The sequence below is a fragment of the Oryzias latipes genome, chromosome 12 (genome assembly GCF_002234675.1).
Source record: "Oryzias latipes chromosome 12, ASM223467v1".
Lineage (NCBI taxonomy): Eukaryota > Metazoa > Chordata > Actinopteri > Beloniformes > Adrianichthyidae > Oryzias > Oryzias latipes.
Genome location: NC_019870.2, coordinates 26,027,078 through 26,043,170, shown reverse-complemented (window position 1 = coordinate 26,043,170; position 16,093 = coordinate 26,027,078). Strand labels below are relative to the sequence as shown.

Here is a 16,093-nt window from a genome sequence, read left to right as displayed (position 1 = left end):
GTAGCTACTGGATCATTTTCACCACCAACTTGACTGGAAAATACAGCCATTCAACAAACGAAGCCTTTATTTAAAAAAAAAATCAACACCATAAAGCATTTGTCACACTGACTCCACAAAGTTAACTAATTGTTAGCGAAGCTTTAGTTAGGATTTGATTTTACCATCAAAGCTGTTTGAAAGAGCTCTCCTCCTAAACTTGCATATCAGATGATTCAAAGGGAAGGTGGAACCTCCAACAATACTCCAACCATACACTCAACTGAGACCGACTACGCTAAGTCCAAACCGTTTCCATGAAGGGTCAGATTTAGTGAAATGAATCGTTTGAGGGATATCTATCCACCCCTTTTTAGTTTTTTTTTGCTTTTTAATTATTTATTATTTATTTGTTACATTTTGTATCGTAAGTTTACATGATGCCGGCTTTTGCGAAAGCTCCAAGAAAGCCGACACGCATTGAACCTTTCCTGGTTTGTCCTATGACCGTGGTCGGAAAAGGCAGTGGAGATCTTCTTTCCAGGGCCGAAGGCTGATCTTCCTCCGGGGTTCACCCCCCTTGTTCGGACCCTGCGAGCCTCCAGAGCGTGTTAAGCCAGAAAACCAGTCTTAGTTCTTTAAGAACTTTTTAAAAAACTTTTCTCAACTCCAAAACGGGGACTGGCTGCGCATATATGCACTCCACACACTCATCCCATAACACACGTTAGCCCAAGCATCTATACTCCATTAACAAATTGTGGCGTAACTCACCGGGCGCTGCCTGTCTTAATAAAAGTGTGATAGCTTGTGGTTTAAATTACATAAATTACCTGCACTTTTGTATTACTCAGGGGGGTGTCTTCTTTGACGTCCACACTGCCATCCCTACCATTCTCATGCTGTCCTCTACTACGTCCTCTTTACCAAAGTCACATAACAACACATTAGGCGCACCGCATCATAGGGCACTCCATACATTTTGGGCAAAATATAAGACTTTGAAGCGCGCCCTATAGTCGTGAAAATGCTGTACATGAAACAGTCCTTACCATTTTTCTAAAGTGTATTACTGGAATAAAAATTACAACAATGTTTTGAAAGATAACGTTTTTGCGTCAAGGTATTCTCTTTCCGTTAGCAGCTGCTCGCTTTCGTTATTTTATCTCCATCTTATGCTGTCGTGTTTTAGCTTAAGGTAAAGGGAATAACCATGTCTTGCACCTCTCGGCCAGCGTACAGATAAGTAATGCTGAATATTACTCAATCTAAGACTAATGTCTAAGTAACCTTTGAAATAAAAAAAAAATCCCCTCTTCAAATGTCTGTAAAGAATTTAAAAAAATATATGTTTAATGATTTTAGTGTCAACAGACATTTACAAAACTAATCAGAATATTAACCAATAAAGTTTCACCTGGACAGGTGTTTCTTTTCATGTACTTTTTTAGTAAAAAAAAAAACCTTCCTTCAATATTTTCTGCCACAACTGTCTCTGATGCTTCACACCAACAAAAATATCAGAAGACTGTTGAAAAGCAGGGGTGTTGAGAGGACCAGCAAATAGCAGATGTGCAGCAAAAGCATCAGAGGAGCAAAAGCAGACTATACTGATGTGTGTCCCAAATGCTATGAAGATCTTTGAGTAAGTGGATAAAACAAGCTTCAAAAGTCCTAAACTACTACACTGCAGGTTCAAATGCTTCAGTTAATAATCTGGTTAAAGTACACCAACTCTGTGAAGCAGAAAATATTCCTTAAATCAGACTGTAAGTTGGTTTATATCTGTTGCGTGAAACCATTTTAGATTTGAACGAACGGAGACAGACTTTCTTCTATAAAAGTCATCTAGTGACTCAAGTCATTTCTATTTTCAAGGAAGTTTCAGTAAAAATAATTGTAATTCAAATGCACTAGTAGGGTCAATTTAAAGTCCCCTTTTAACCTACAAAGCATGTTGTTGGATTTTGGAATGACGCACAAGGAGATCATGCAAACTCCAAACGGAAAGTTTCCAGCCGAGATTTGAATTGGAGCCTTTTTGACTGTGAGGAAGGAGTGCTAACCACTACACCACCATACAGTTATAAGTCAGGAGATACATAACCCATATGCTCAAAAATTTATCGAAATTCTAATCTTTTTAACTGAAGAAACACACTGCTTCAGTTAAATCATAATTATGCGAATGAACATAAAACCAACTCACACGATGTGTCATTTAGAAACGAAGCGACGGATGTGAACAAAACTTTGATTTACAGCAGATACATAAAAATTTCAGTCACGGCAGTAGCACTCATCTTCATCTATCAAAGATGATGTCGGCGTCTTATTCAGGCCATGGAGCAGCGAGCTCTCTACACCTGGGAGCGGCTACGGATGAAGCCATTTTGAGAAATGGTGGTTGGTGATTTTACAGAGGAGCTGTGCATCCAACAATTCCGCATGACACGTGATCTTTGCTGGCGCCCGCTGTGCAGTGCCCAAGGCAGCCAGTGATATCTGGTTGTTGGTTACGTGACTCATTTCAATTTAGGAAATGGTTTCCATTGTAGTTTTGCGAAATATGTCAATTTCTAAACGCCTCAAAAATCACCTCTTCCAAGCGCAAAAAAACATTTTTTCAATAAATGCAATTTTTTTTTAATTTGTCGTGTTTCCATAAGGCAAATCTGTATTTGTGTTGTAACAAATGTAACTGTTTTTTTGTTTTTATCTACTAATTTAACAATTTTCACTCGGTGTAATCTTTCTTGAGATGCTCAAAAGTCAGGAACTCATCCTCTAAAGTCTGAAGATTACTTGTTTTGGTACTGACCTCAGAAACCAGCCATTCTTTATGGGTGACTGAAGGCACAAAAAGATGTCAAGTGAAACAAACAAAACAAAAAAGGTTTGTGGCTTTCAATGTACAAAAAGCTTTCCTCTGACAAGTTTTCATTTTGCTCTGTCATCTTCATGATCCAAGTTCAGCTGCAGCCATTTCAAGTACAGTGTCTTCATGTTCAGTGAAAGGTCAAGTCACAAGCTAGACTTTGACAAATAAATCAGTCTTCAGGGTAATGTTCTTCTGATATGATCATTGAGTCCATGTGGATCTGAAGGAAAAGACAGATGCTCTCACTAAACATGAAGTCTTGCACCCTGCAGGTGAAAAAAAAGTCTCAGCTCACAGAGCCGACATTGCAAACCAGGAAGATGGATGCACAAACACAAACAAGGAAAGACACACAAAGAGAAGCTGCTGACAGTCGATTCCATCAAAGCAACAGATGGTGGTGAATTCACAACATGCAGGAGGGACTTCCACAAATGTGTTGGTCCTATAGCAGAAGGCACTCATTTACGCTTTGAGCGTCTGGAATAGCGCAGATAAATCGAATCCATTATTATTATTATTGTTATTATTATGATTATTATTATTATTGTAAGCTGAATGTATGAAATTTAAGCAGATGGTAAAAAATCTGTAACTATTTAATGTGGAAATAAAGTCAGAAAAATCCTAAAATAAAATAGAATTTTGCTGACATTCTGACATCGCTGTGGGAACTAAAACATTTACCTCTAACCCCTGAAGTCAAAAAGACACACCTAACCAGAGAGCCTCTTTGGTGGACAGGTTTCTGTGGAGATGACTCTCTAAAAAGTTTCTGAGGCACAAAATACTACGATATGACCAAAACCACTCCATTTAACCCTTGTGCTTTCTTAGATGACCCCACCCTTACATTGACGTGTTCTCCCTACCATGACAAAGGTGGAAAGATTTCATGTAATCCATGGACACCAGTGAAGATCACAATTCATTGAAGAAAAAAGGTTCAGAGCACTGTCTAGTGGGTCTAGATGACCCAACTCCCAATGTTAAAGTGCCTAGGATAGAACAAGGGTTACATCTATAAACTGATTGTCTGTGCAATGATGACTTGATACTTTCTAGTTAGATGTTTGCAGAAATTGTCATAACTTTCAATGGATGTGGTTTGGCTGGTTCAGAAAAATAAAGATTCGTAGACTTAATCTAGCAGAGTTCTGTGCAGGTGAAGGCTGAATACTATATGCAGCTGTGAGCAGGACTGTCAAAGTGCGATTACATGCACACCAGGGCTGGGTGACAGACATGGCATATTTTAAATCTATTCCATTTCTATTTACAATTTCAAAATTTCGTTTAGTTTCCAATTCAACACGATTCAGTTACTTAGAGAATAAATAGTCACATTTTCTTTGTCAAATGAACCCTTGTATTTTGTTCTTTGAAAGCAGATGGCATCTCTCTTTAAACCCTATCAATGCTGATCAACCAAATAGAAATCTGCAAATCTGTTTTTATGAGATGCAATTATCTAAACTCTTGCGGTGGGAAGTCTGAACATGGAACGTCTTAGATAATTAGTTACTAATTTCATGGCAACAGTCGGATCACCAAGAGATATAATAAAATTTAAGAGCCATGAAAAAAAATGACAACATTACTAAAGCTGAGAACCCCCACCCTCACAGATCCTGCTGATGCTAAAACAGTGTCGCTAAAGGAGGAGCTGAGAGCTGCAGGGGCGTGCACGCTGCACGTCAAGGCTATGCTTTCCTGTCTGTGTGTAGAACTGTTAAACAAGACAAACATATGTTCATTCATTTTCTATTCTGTCTATCCCTTTCGGGGTCACAGGGCTGCCGGCCACTTGTGGGCGAAAGCAGGGGATGCCCTGGACAGGTTGCCAGTCTGTCACAGGGTAGAATGTCCTCAATCACACACCCATTCACTCTCACAACTATGGACAATTAAGAGTTGCCAATTAACCTATGAAGCATATTTTTGGATGGTGGGAGGAAGCCGGAGATCCCGGAGAGAACCCACACGTGCACGGGGAGAACATACAAACTCCACACAGAAAGGTCCCCCATTGATGTTGTGTTTTTCATGTCCCCCAGCCGGGACTTGAACCAGGAGCCTACTTGCTGTGAGGCAAGAGCGCTAACCACTGCGCCACCGTGCAGCCACATGATGACAAACATATGTATTTATCTTATATATGTATGGGCTGCACTGTGGTGTAGTGGTTAGCACTCTATAGCCCAACAGCAAAAAGGCTGTGGTTCAAATTCCACCTGGGACCTTCTTCAGTATTAAAAAATACCATTTGGATTGAGACATAGTAGGTGTAGTAGGTGTATTTGTATCGAATTATTGTTAAAATGAATCATTAAACCCTATACTGTACATTATAAAGGGTTACGTATCACGTTGTTGTTGTTTTTTTTATGCAACATTGGATGAAATTGATTTTAAGTACAAGAAAATAAAGACCAGGATCCATCAAAAAGTTTCTCAGAAAACGGATGTGTGCTTAGCAGCAATGAAAGCTGTGAAATAATGAGCCTGGAAAAGCTGTGGGAGGTGTCACAGTTCCTGCCTCTGGCGCTTTAAACATGGCATACTGGCACTCTTTCTTTTTCCCTCCGTCTAATTACAGAAGTGGTTCAGGTGCAGAGCAGCTGCTCTTTTCAAGGAACTGTCTCCATAAACTCACTCCATCATTCAGTCTCTTCATGGTCTCATGTTCGCCTTCTCCATGTGGAGGCCCCCTTTTGTCTTCCCCTCACCACCATGTCATGTGGACTTGTGCATAAATCTTTGGCAACTCAACTTTCTCACAATGCTGTTGGTTTCTCACTGTGCTATATTTTCGTAGCAACAAACTGAGGATTATCCGCATAGCAGCAGTTGGGTGTCACTGACAAGTTCAGAGTTCTATTTCCATTGGATTTATAATGGGAAACAATGAATTCAAACAAGGCAAACAATTCTGTTCTAACTTGATCTTCAGGATCAATGAAAAACTGCATTTGGGAAAGTCAGTGAAGAGACTGTAAATATCCAGGTTTCTTCTCTCCCATCTCCAGGAAGCAGAGGTGTTAGGATCTGCAAGCTTAGTCCTGTCAGCTGGACTTCTTATTGTGCAGTTGAAATATTTTATTGCCCTGGTGCCACTAAAAAAAGAAAAGAAAAAAAAAACATCTAACCTTCCAGAAGTGGAGTCATTAGCTGGAGCTACAGAGGCTTAAAACACTTGTGTGGTCTAGAACAACCACAAGAGAGACAGATCCATCCTTCAAATTAAAACCACAGTGAGCAATCAGAGCAGGTCTGACAGACAAAAGGGACACTCCTCTTCACTTTACATAACATCTAACTTCAAGATGCAAAGCTTTACAAAGCTTTTCCCGTGCACATTGGCAAGAAAGTTTACTGGATCTCTAGATTTCTTAAAAGTAACATGAGTCTAAACCACTTCAGCGCTCTGCAGGTCTGGAAGTGGCTAAATCTTTACTGAATAGAGTGACAAACACAAACAAGCTAAACATAACAGAAACAAAGACCAAAACCCATCGTATGCAGCAAAAAAAAACACGACCGGCTGAACTGATTCAAAGAACTAAAAAAGACCTTAATCACAATAACACAAACTGTATCTTACTTCTTAACAGTTCACCATTTGTCTAAACCTTTGATTGCTTCAATTTGTCTTAATTCTCGGAACATATTGTAGGAGAATCTGAGGAAGGAGGTTGTAAAGTAGAAAGTAGAAGAACAGAGCAGGGAGCGGTTTGCAGCACAGGGCCAATTAGCTGCCGTCACAGCCAAAGAAGAAAAGAAGACGGGAAAAGGAGACGTGTTCCATGTATAATATGAAAAATGACCATGGCAGAGAGGAATGGGGGAAATGCTGACAGTAAAGAAAAAGGAACAATTAGGTCCATTAAAGAGCTGAAAAATGAACAGAAGTCAGAAAATTTAGCATTGGAACGACTTTGCAACATTCTTTATTTTTTTAACTGTAAAAAATCATTTTCCTGTGGAGCAGCTGACAGAGGAGCTGAAGACTGAACCCAGAAAAAAATGTGCAAAATGATTTTCCTTGCGTATCGCTAAAAATTATCCTTACCAAAAAGCTAGCAGGGAGGCTGTCAGTCCAGTCATCTGTATTTACCTCCATGTGGACACCGGGTGTCTGGATCTGCATGCGTCCTATGTTAAGCTTCGTTTCCATTTAAACATTCAACAACTTCGTTAAGACAAAGATACCTGCTTCCAACCACTGAAGATTTTCTTAGTGGAAGTTAGCTATTAACGCAGATGGCAGTAAACTGATTTTCATCTCAGCTTCACTCCTTGTTCTTAATACAATTATTTTCCAGGTAACGCTTTCTTTTACAGTACAGTACTTACAGTGTACTAAAGTGGTATTTACATGGTACTTATTGTGTAACTACTGGGTACTTACAGGGTATTCACATGGTACTTTTTATGGAATTTACTGGGTACTTACATGGTACTTTTTTGTGTCTACTCGGTACTTACATGGTACTTACTGTGTATTTATGTGGTACTATTTGGTTCATACTTATGTGGTACATACTGGGTATTTATAATATACTTACTGGGTATTTACATGTTGTGTAAAGGTGTCTTTTGTGGTACTTACCACATGTAAGAACAAGGTAAGTACAAATAAAGTACCTTGAGTTTAAGTTTGCACTCGTATGTTTCATGGTATTTACCATGAATTTACAAAAAAAAACTACCCCTACAGTACAATGAAACTGGATTGTAAAAGAAAGTCAGCCCTATTTCCACTATTATTTGGTACTTTCAGTAGTAAATGCTGGGTATGTTCACGTATTACCTTCCCGTACGTCAGAGTCATTTTCTCAAAGTTAAATTAATATTTTATATATATAAAGAAATGAAAGCTATTATTAACTTTGATGTTCACCCTTTGGCATATCCCTACAGGGGTCCCCACAGCGAGTGATTGTTTGGTAGATAGTTTTACGCCGAATCTGTATTTCATAAAGGCTGGGGACCAGCACAGGGAAACCCAGACTTGGGCCCCCTCGTGGCTACATAATTAGGCAGTAGCATGAAGGGTCTTTCCCAAGGACCCACACTGGATGAAGGTTATTGCGCCCTCTAGGACATAAACCCTGATATTCAATGTGCTGTTCCTGCAGTCAAAGTTTTTTTTTTTGCATTTAACACTAAAAAAGTGTCTGGCTAAAAAATTTCCCCTCAAACGTATTCACTGTCATTTCCTGTCATTTCTTGAAAAGAGTTTGGAAATCCCCCCTTCTAATTGAAATACAGAATCTTCTTTTGGAAAGACTTTTTTCGAATGTCAAGTATACTGACGTAAGAACACAGGAAAAAGAAAATTGGGTACTGAATTGTTTATGTAGGGCACTGATATCAAAGATTCGTCATCCATCAAATCCTTTTTTACGCCAGTCCAACAAATATCTCCAGTCGAAAAGCTCAGATTTATTCTTTTGAATGGCAAAGATTGTTGAATTTTTTTAAACTGGTTTGCAAAACCAACCAGATTATGCAATCCAACCAAGCTTAAATCTTTTTATGTGTCACAAACACAAACTCCCTTCTGACTTTCTTTCAACTCTTGTTTTTGCAGTTTTGGCATCTTCGCTTGCTTGTGTGGTCTTCTGAGCTTTCTGGTAGATTCTGGCATGTTATACACTTATGCTCTGTGTTTTTAATATACACTGTTCTTTAATAACAAACCAAAAAACAAAGAACAGCTGCATTCCTTGTCAGGATGGTAGTTTGGAGAACCCAAATGCAGAAAGCTGAAAAAAAACTGAAAGACGTTTTTCGGTGACTTTGCTTTTATGTAATCCCGACTGCAGGTCTTTTCCATTAAGACAGAGACCTCAAGCTATCCAACTGTCTACAGACCTGACACTGAACACAACATCGCCCATGGGTCAGTGTAAAGAAAGTTTTTTTGCCTCTTACACACTTTAAAGTCAAACAGATATTTTTAAAACCAAGAAAACTCTCAACCAAAAGCAGTGATCCTTTATCTGCTTATTATTATACAGGCAAAGAAAAAGAAATTCATCCATCCAGAGCAAAATAGAAAAAAAGATGTATCCTTTCCTTGATCTTAACCAAATTCTTTGTTTTTATTTTAAATCCTTACCAATCTGAAGCGACACTTCAAAAGAGTATCAGCATTCCGGCAAAAACCAACCAAAGATCTCTGAATCAGCCTAGGATTTCAAATAAAAACAGGGGTAAAGACACCAGAAAGGCCTCCAAACCCACCAGTGAGTCATGTTGTTTCAGAGCATAAATCTTTTATTTTTAGGACTCCGCACTCATTTTTAATGATATACATATTTACTGATCTGCTCCAAAGCTAATTTCCAACTTTTTAAACTGTTAAAAATATTTTGTCTTGAAAATGAGGCGGTTCGGTTTTGCTTTATTTAAATATTCAAGTCAAATTTGTCTTTGTTTAACTTAAAGTGGGGGGAAAAAGCAGGTCAGAGTGCGGTAGTGAGCCTGTCCCAAACAGGATTCGCCTTTTAGTTATGTGTCCCTGCCCTTATCCTGGGGGGGTTGTCTGACTGAACTGTTTTTCCATCTTAATTTATTGTACTTCTTGAACTATCATATGTCTAAGTTAAAGGCTGCAGATTTTCTCATTTTTTTAAAATTAAAATAAATAACACAGTCTGGATTTAAAATATATACCATGAATGTAATTCTATATCACGATGCTGACTGTATCTTCAGTTCATAAACCATATTGTTGCACTAGTGGTGCTAAATAAGCTCATCATCCTCTTCCTCCCTCTCACTCATGGTACAGAAACAATCCAACATAATAGGATAAAATAAATCAGCAAAACACAGTAAAACAGCTACAACTAAACATATTTAGACCAAAACCTATACTTGTTCCCAAATCCATCCAGACAGGCAAAGGGAATGGTATCCCACAATTCCTTGCGCTACCGATCTAACAGCAGCACCAAAGTTACACCCACTTAATTTAATTAATTTGAATGAAAGTAAAATAAATGTCTGATAACTACGTGTTATTTTTAATTTGACTGAACTCAAAAAAATATTTATCTTAACTGAAGCAAATAATTAAGTTAGATCAAAGTAAAAAGTTTATCTTTCCAACATCCATATGTGGTCTTATCACCCTCTCATGGTGGAAAAAGTATTATCTGAGCTTCTTCATCAACTAAATCATCTTCAAATGGACGCGTCATGCTGCTTCACCTCTCTGAAACCAAACTAACCTTCAACTAAACCTGCTTCAGACCAGGTTATGTGCAGAGCATGAGTTGCTATAGGAACTAAGCATACCCTGAAACATACCTCTGTTTTTGGGACCGAAAGCTGAGGTTATCCGCTTTCTTAGCCTCAAACTTACCGTGATAACTTACATAACCTGCTTTTTGGAATACCTCCCAGGTCATACCTGGAAAAACAAATAAGAGCTATCATTTATGTAATAAAGCTTTTGAGTAAGAAAAAGGTAACAGGAAGAGAAGCCTTGGTTTACCCACTGACCCATTTTTCCGAAACAGACTGCACAGTCATCTCTGTTACGCCTTTTTGACTCGTTTTCAAAAACAATAACAAATTAGAGTTTGAATTTCATTTATCGAATAATACATTTTAAAAGTCTTGAGCTCAATATCATGTATGCTTTTTCTTGAAGGCTGTAGTTCATTCCGGCCCTGTCGTGGTTAGGCGAAGCATCCAGGATGTACCTGCCTCTGCCCTTCAGGGGCTGGGATAGAAACCAGCCACCCATAACCCCGAAAGGGATTTGTTGGGTTTCAAAAAAAGACAAACCTGAGTCGTGCTTTAGACACCGCGCTTGTGATTTGTATCTTACACCTTTGTTTTCTTTATTAGATTTCTGGCTTGGTTAGTGTGCAGGAGAGCTGTGGCACCTGGATAGAACACTTTCTACAGTTGACTGTGGATCACTCACAGGTGACTGCACTTACTGTATTTTTCAGGTTACAAGTCGCGTTTTCAGTGTGTGCATATTTTTGCAGGGGGTGCAACTTATACTCAGGTGCAACCTATGTGTGATGTTTTATTTATTTATTTATTTATTAGTAGGCTCATGTGTTGATTATTTTCCTTCTAACAATCACCAGAGGGGGCACTGTAGGTATGTGTATCAGTATTTCCTACTGACAGCAACTTAGAAGAAGAGCCGGCCTTAACAGAATTGTTCCAAATCGCCACAGACGATGAAGAATTCCGCAGATTTAGTGATTTGAAGTGATAATGTGTTTTTCAAGCTTTTTTTAAGCCAATGTCTACTATTTCCTTAACAAAAATCCTGTGGCACACCATTATCCAAAAATGTTAAAAGGAGAATCTCCATAGTCTGTATTGATAATAATAGCTAAAGATAATTTCTTATAATTATTATCCTTTCTAAACGGTAATTTATTTTTTAAATGTTTCTGCAAGGGCAACTGTAATTTTTGAACGATTATATGATCACAACATGCATGTTTCAATTTAGCTTGAATGTTTCTGTTGGCCATTTTGCCTTAATCCTGTTTCTTGTATTTTTTATTACTTCTATTTAAGCTTAACTTCAACAGTTTCAAAAGTGAATGAAGTCTGAAACTGAATTTGTCCTTAAATACAGACATAATAAGGAAAGTGTTTCAGTTAGAAAGGTGACTTAAACAGAACACTGTGGTGTTTGGCTGTTAATAAAAAAAACACAAACATTGAACAAGAACTAAATTTTTAACCTCTGATTTCATCAAGAAGATTTAAAAACTGCTAGAACAGATTGATGTGTGCATCCGTTGTGCTTCCAAACAGTTAAACTGGTAGCGTCATTGCAGCTCAGAGACCCTCTTACTATAACCAAATGCGTCATGGTAGATGTAGTGCAAAAACTGACGCAGATGCGAAACAGAGTCACGTCTCTGAGCGTAATTATTTTGTTGACTTTTTCCACTATCTGACACCGCATCCCAGGGGAAGCTACTCCACTAAACACGAGCTTTAGCTCTCGGAACTGAGAGACTTTATGAGCCACTTCTGATTGGTCAAACTGATGACGCATGATTAAGCCTCCAAGAAAGATTGGTGAAGAAAGTTAAATGGGCAGGACTACTCCAAAAACAGGGCCTTAGGTATCTGCTAAAACTGGTGCTAAATTGCGGTACGGTCATGCTTAGAATCAAATAAACACACAAAAAAATGCCATGATCTTTCATGTTCCAAATTACTCAGTGTTTTATCAGGGCCTGTTTGGATGAACACAGAGCTGATATACTGGCGTTGATAAGTGTTTTTAGATCAGTGAAAATGAGTAATTTCCCACCGAAGAGCGGACCATATATCACGGCACACACTAGGCACACAGGTTTAAAACACTGTGTTGATATTTTATGTTTTATACCACAGTTATGCAGATGACACTCAGTTCTATGTAGTGATCTGTTTCAAAAACCATCATGGTCCATCAGACTCTGCTCCTGCTGTTTAAAGCAGCAAAACTATTGGATGCAGTCAAACTTTCTTCATTTCAACAACAACAGACAGAAACCAAAAAAAAAAAAGTTAAGATTACAGAAGAACTGATTTCTAGAAGGATAAAGACCAAAATGTAAAAATATTGGAGAACCTGAGTTGTGTTTCTCATTAAATACATTTTTTAGTATCTCAGCTAAACCGAGACTCAGAGTTCTGAAGTCCAAATTTAAGCTGCTATTTAGGCTGGACAACAGTAGAATTCTCCACAAAGCAGGATGTGGACCAGAACTCGGAGAACCAACCTCATCACTGCTGTTCTGTTTTCAAGTCTTTACGCTGAGTTCAAGGTAGATATGGAACTAGCTACTACTGAAGTCACTACTGATTGATAAATTCCTGTGTTGTGGGAACTAAACACCTTGGACCAACTTGAGCTCAATGATCTGCAGAAAACAGTCAACTGTAGAACCTCGGATCAGAACTGAACACGGTAAATCTGATAAAGCATGAACACAGATAAACTGTGCTGTAGAACCCACACTGACACAAACTTACAGATATACAGTAGAGCGCAACATCAGATATGAGAAAACTTTACACTTTTTTCAGAGGCTGCTGTCCCCCAGTCAACATTTTCATGCAGCAGCAGAAAACTGAGCTGCAGCAGCTTATATTTGTTCACTCACGCTGTAGAGGATGTCCACCCAGCCCTCCATAGTGATGCACTGGAACACAGTTAGCACCGCAAACAAGATGTTGTCGAAGTTGGTGATGCCAAAGTTGGGTCCAGTCCAGTACTCTTTGCATTGGGTTCCGTTGGGACAAGTCCTGGCTGGAGCCTCCTGACCACAAGGCCAGTCAGCTACTCTCTCATCTGAACAAAGAAGTAAGAGGAAAGGGTTCGATTCTTAATGTACATTTAAAGGTGGAGACATTTACATCAACCAGACTCATTCCAAGTCAAGAGGGCTACTACAGAGACATTTGACTGCGCTTAAAGATCCACTCTGAAGAAAATTGGCTTTTTGGTGTTTTTGTGGCATTTTTCTAATGATGGAGGATGCCAAAAGAAAGTTGTGCTTTGGTCCTCCTGCATTCAAAATTGCATTTCTGTGTATTTCTTTATTCAAACTGTTGTGAATCAGGAGCTGATGAAAATGTGTCATTAGAAAAAGGGATCATTATTGTGACATAAAAAATATTCTGGGTGGGCAACCATCACCCTACCCCGCCTTGCTCTGCAATGGGTAAGGCAAGGAATGCAGGACTGCACTGCGCCAATGGCCCTCAGACTCAGAGGTGATTTTCTGATGAACTCATGCCCCTCTGCAGAAACTATGTCATAGCAAATGACAGTAATTATTATTTATCTATTTTTGCTCAAAATGGCCAAATCCTAATGAAACAGTGTAGGTACCATAACCATTCAGCCTGGAACAACCGCTCAGGTCTTTCGATAAGTGCTGCATTACATTATGTGATTGGCTGTCCGTTGGTCTGATAACGTGTCAGATTGTGATTGGTCTGGACAAATTACGGTACGATACTACCATAAAAGAAGATATTATGCGGTCCATTGTAAACAAACAGAGCTCCGACATACAGCGAGATTATCTTCTAAAGGTGCTTTTATCCTTGTTGTTATCATTATTAAGTGCATTTTCACTGAAAAAAATGCCACAAAAACATTAATAAAGTGTTTTTTTTTTCTAACTGAAGTGGTATTTTATGGTTATCCCTGGGATTTTGGTCTGTAAGAAACTGGACCAAATGGCTCCTTTAGCGCTAAAGGTTGCAGACCCCTGGCCTGGGACAACCAAATGCTGTGAATTCCTGCAGCCCCATGGAGGCACCTTCGACCAGTGCACATCAATGTGCTTGTCCCAAGTCTGGAGAAGTGCAGATTGGGTCTACTCTTTCAGCAAAAATCGAATTGCCTGACTACGGCTTATACTTGATAAATGTTTTATTAAACGGGTTAACCTATGTAATAACCACATATATGGCGTTTCATCGCTGCCATAAAGTGAAAGGGTATAAAGACAACTGAGCTGGTGTATTCAGGAACTGAGTGAGCGGACCTTACAACAGCACAGGCGCAATTCTGGCCGAGCAACCCCGCTTTTTAAAGCTGCACCTGCGGCCGTGGTGCAGCGGTAGGGCGGTCGACCCCTGATCATAAGATTGCAGGTTCGATTCCCGCCTTGCACGCCCATGTGTCGAAGTGTCCTTGGGCAAGACACTGAACCCCACCTTGCCTCTGGTGGGAGGTTGGCGCCAGTGTTCGGCAGCGGAGCCGCCATCAGTGTGTGAATGTGTGTGTTTGTGTGTGAATGTGTGTGTGCATGGGTGAATGGGACTGTGACTGTAAAGCGCTTTGGGCCTTCGTAAGAAGGTAGAAAGCGCTATATAAGTATACGCCATTTACCATTACCATTTGCAATCCTAACTGAGTGGTGATCTTGCACGGTCAATTCCCCTTTTCGCCCTTGCTTGGATTTGCGCGTAGTGTTAAGGGGGCGTTTTTGTTACTGGGGGGGGGCAGTATTTAGGGGTGTGTTTGTCACTTGGGGGCAATTACCTTTTAGGTTGATCTGATTGGCTGTTTTTTTCTATTAAAGCCTCTAACAAAAACAGGGGTGGCGAACAACTTTAACAAAAAAGAGCCGAAATTTTTAACTGTCATGGTCAAAGAGCCACACCACACACTGACCTGCCAGACATCCACACATAAACACACAATGAAAACCATATTATTTTCCATAACACACTACTTTCCTTACAATACAACAGCACGGCGCCTTTTCAGTTATGAGTGTTTTTTTCTGTATTTAACGTTACCACACATACCAGTAAAACGTACATGCTGGTGTGTGTTTTAAAAAGGCAGCGAGTGCAAAACTGAGTTGGTTGTGATTTATTTTTTAGTCATCAATCAGCACCAAAAGATTCATCAAAGTCCTCATCTTCTGTATCTGAAATGAAGCCGGATTAGAATTCTGTTAAACACGCCAGCTTCCCTTGCGTCATCGCCAGAGTCGTTTCGTTGCCGTGCAGCTCCAAAGAACAGTGAAAGCAGACGCGTCAGCCCCAGCCTAAGTCCTACCGTCCAAAAGTGTGGCGTAACTTGCCTGGCGCTGCGTCCCAGTAAAAGGAGCGGAGGGTGGGCAGCTTTTTATTGCAGCCGGCTAGCTGCATGTCTGCATTCACAGCTTGAAGCAAACAATTCTGATTAAAAGCCAAAAAAAATGAAAGTCTGCTCGCTACCTTGCCGCATTTGAATAGCAAATTTCAGCCAATCAGATCAACCTGAAAGGTTACTGCCCCCAAGTGACAAACACACCCCTGAATTCCGCCCCCCCAAGTGACAAAAACGCCCCCTTAACACTGCGCGCAAATCCAAGCATGGGCGCAAAGAGGAATTGACCGCGCAAGATCCCCGCCCAGTTAGGATTGCAGGCGTGCAGCTTTAAAATACGGGGTCACTCGGCTAGAATTGCGCCTGCGCGGTTGTGAGGTTCACTCACTCAGTTCCTGAGTACACCCACTCAGTTGTCTGTACACCCTTTAACTTTAAAGCAGAGATGAAACACCATATACTTATAACTACAATGTTCTGAGTTTGTATTGCAGGTTCAGCTGTTTCCTTTACTTTCAAAGGCCTGCACTTTGAAACTGCAATCGAGTAACTATTAAATATTAACAGACAGGTTCATTTTGAATGCTTCCTGAATTACTTAACAGGAGACTTGTAAAAATTGACCT

At 39.7% G+C, this 16,093-nt stretch overlaps 1 protein-coding gene across 9 annotated transcripts in view; it reads right to left on the bottom strand.

Moving 5' to 3' along the window:
- Positions 1-16,093, bottom strand: part of LOC101167885 (voltage-dependent N-type calcium channel subunit alpha-1B) — a 222,730-nt gene that overhangs the window by 113,790 nt on the left and 92,847 nt on the right. For all 9 annotated transcript variants that reach the window (XM_023960536.1, XM_023960539.1, XM_023960540.1 and 6 more), the window contains exon 6: positions 13,015-13,202. In XM_023960536.1, coding sequence (XP_023816304.1) covers positions 13,015-13,202 — 188 coding nt within the window. The remainder of the gene's footprint in view (positions 1-13,014; positions 13,203-16,093) is intronic.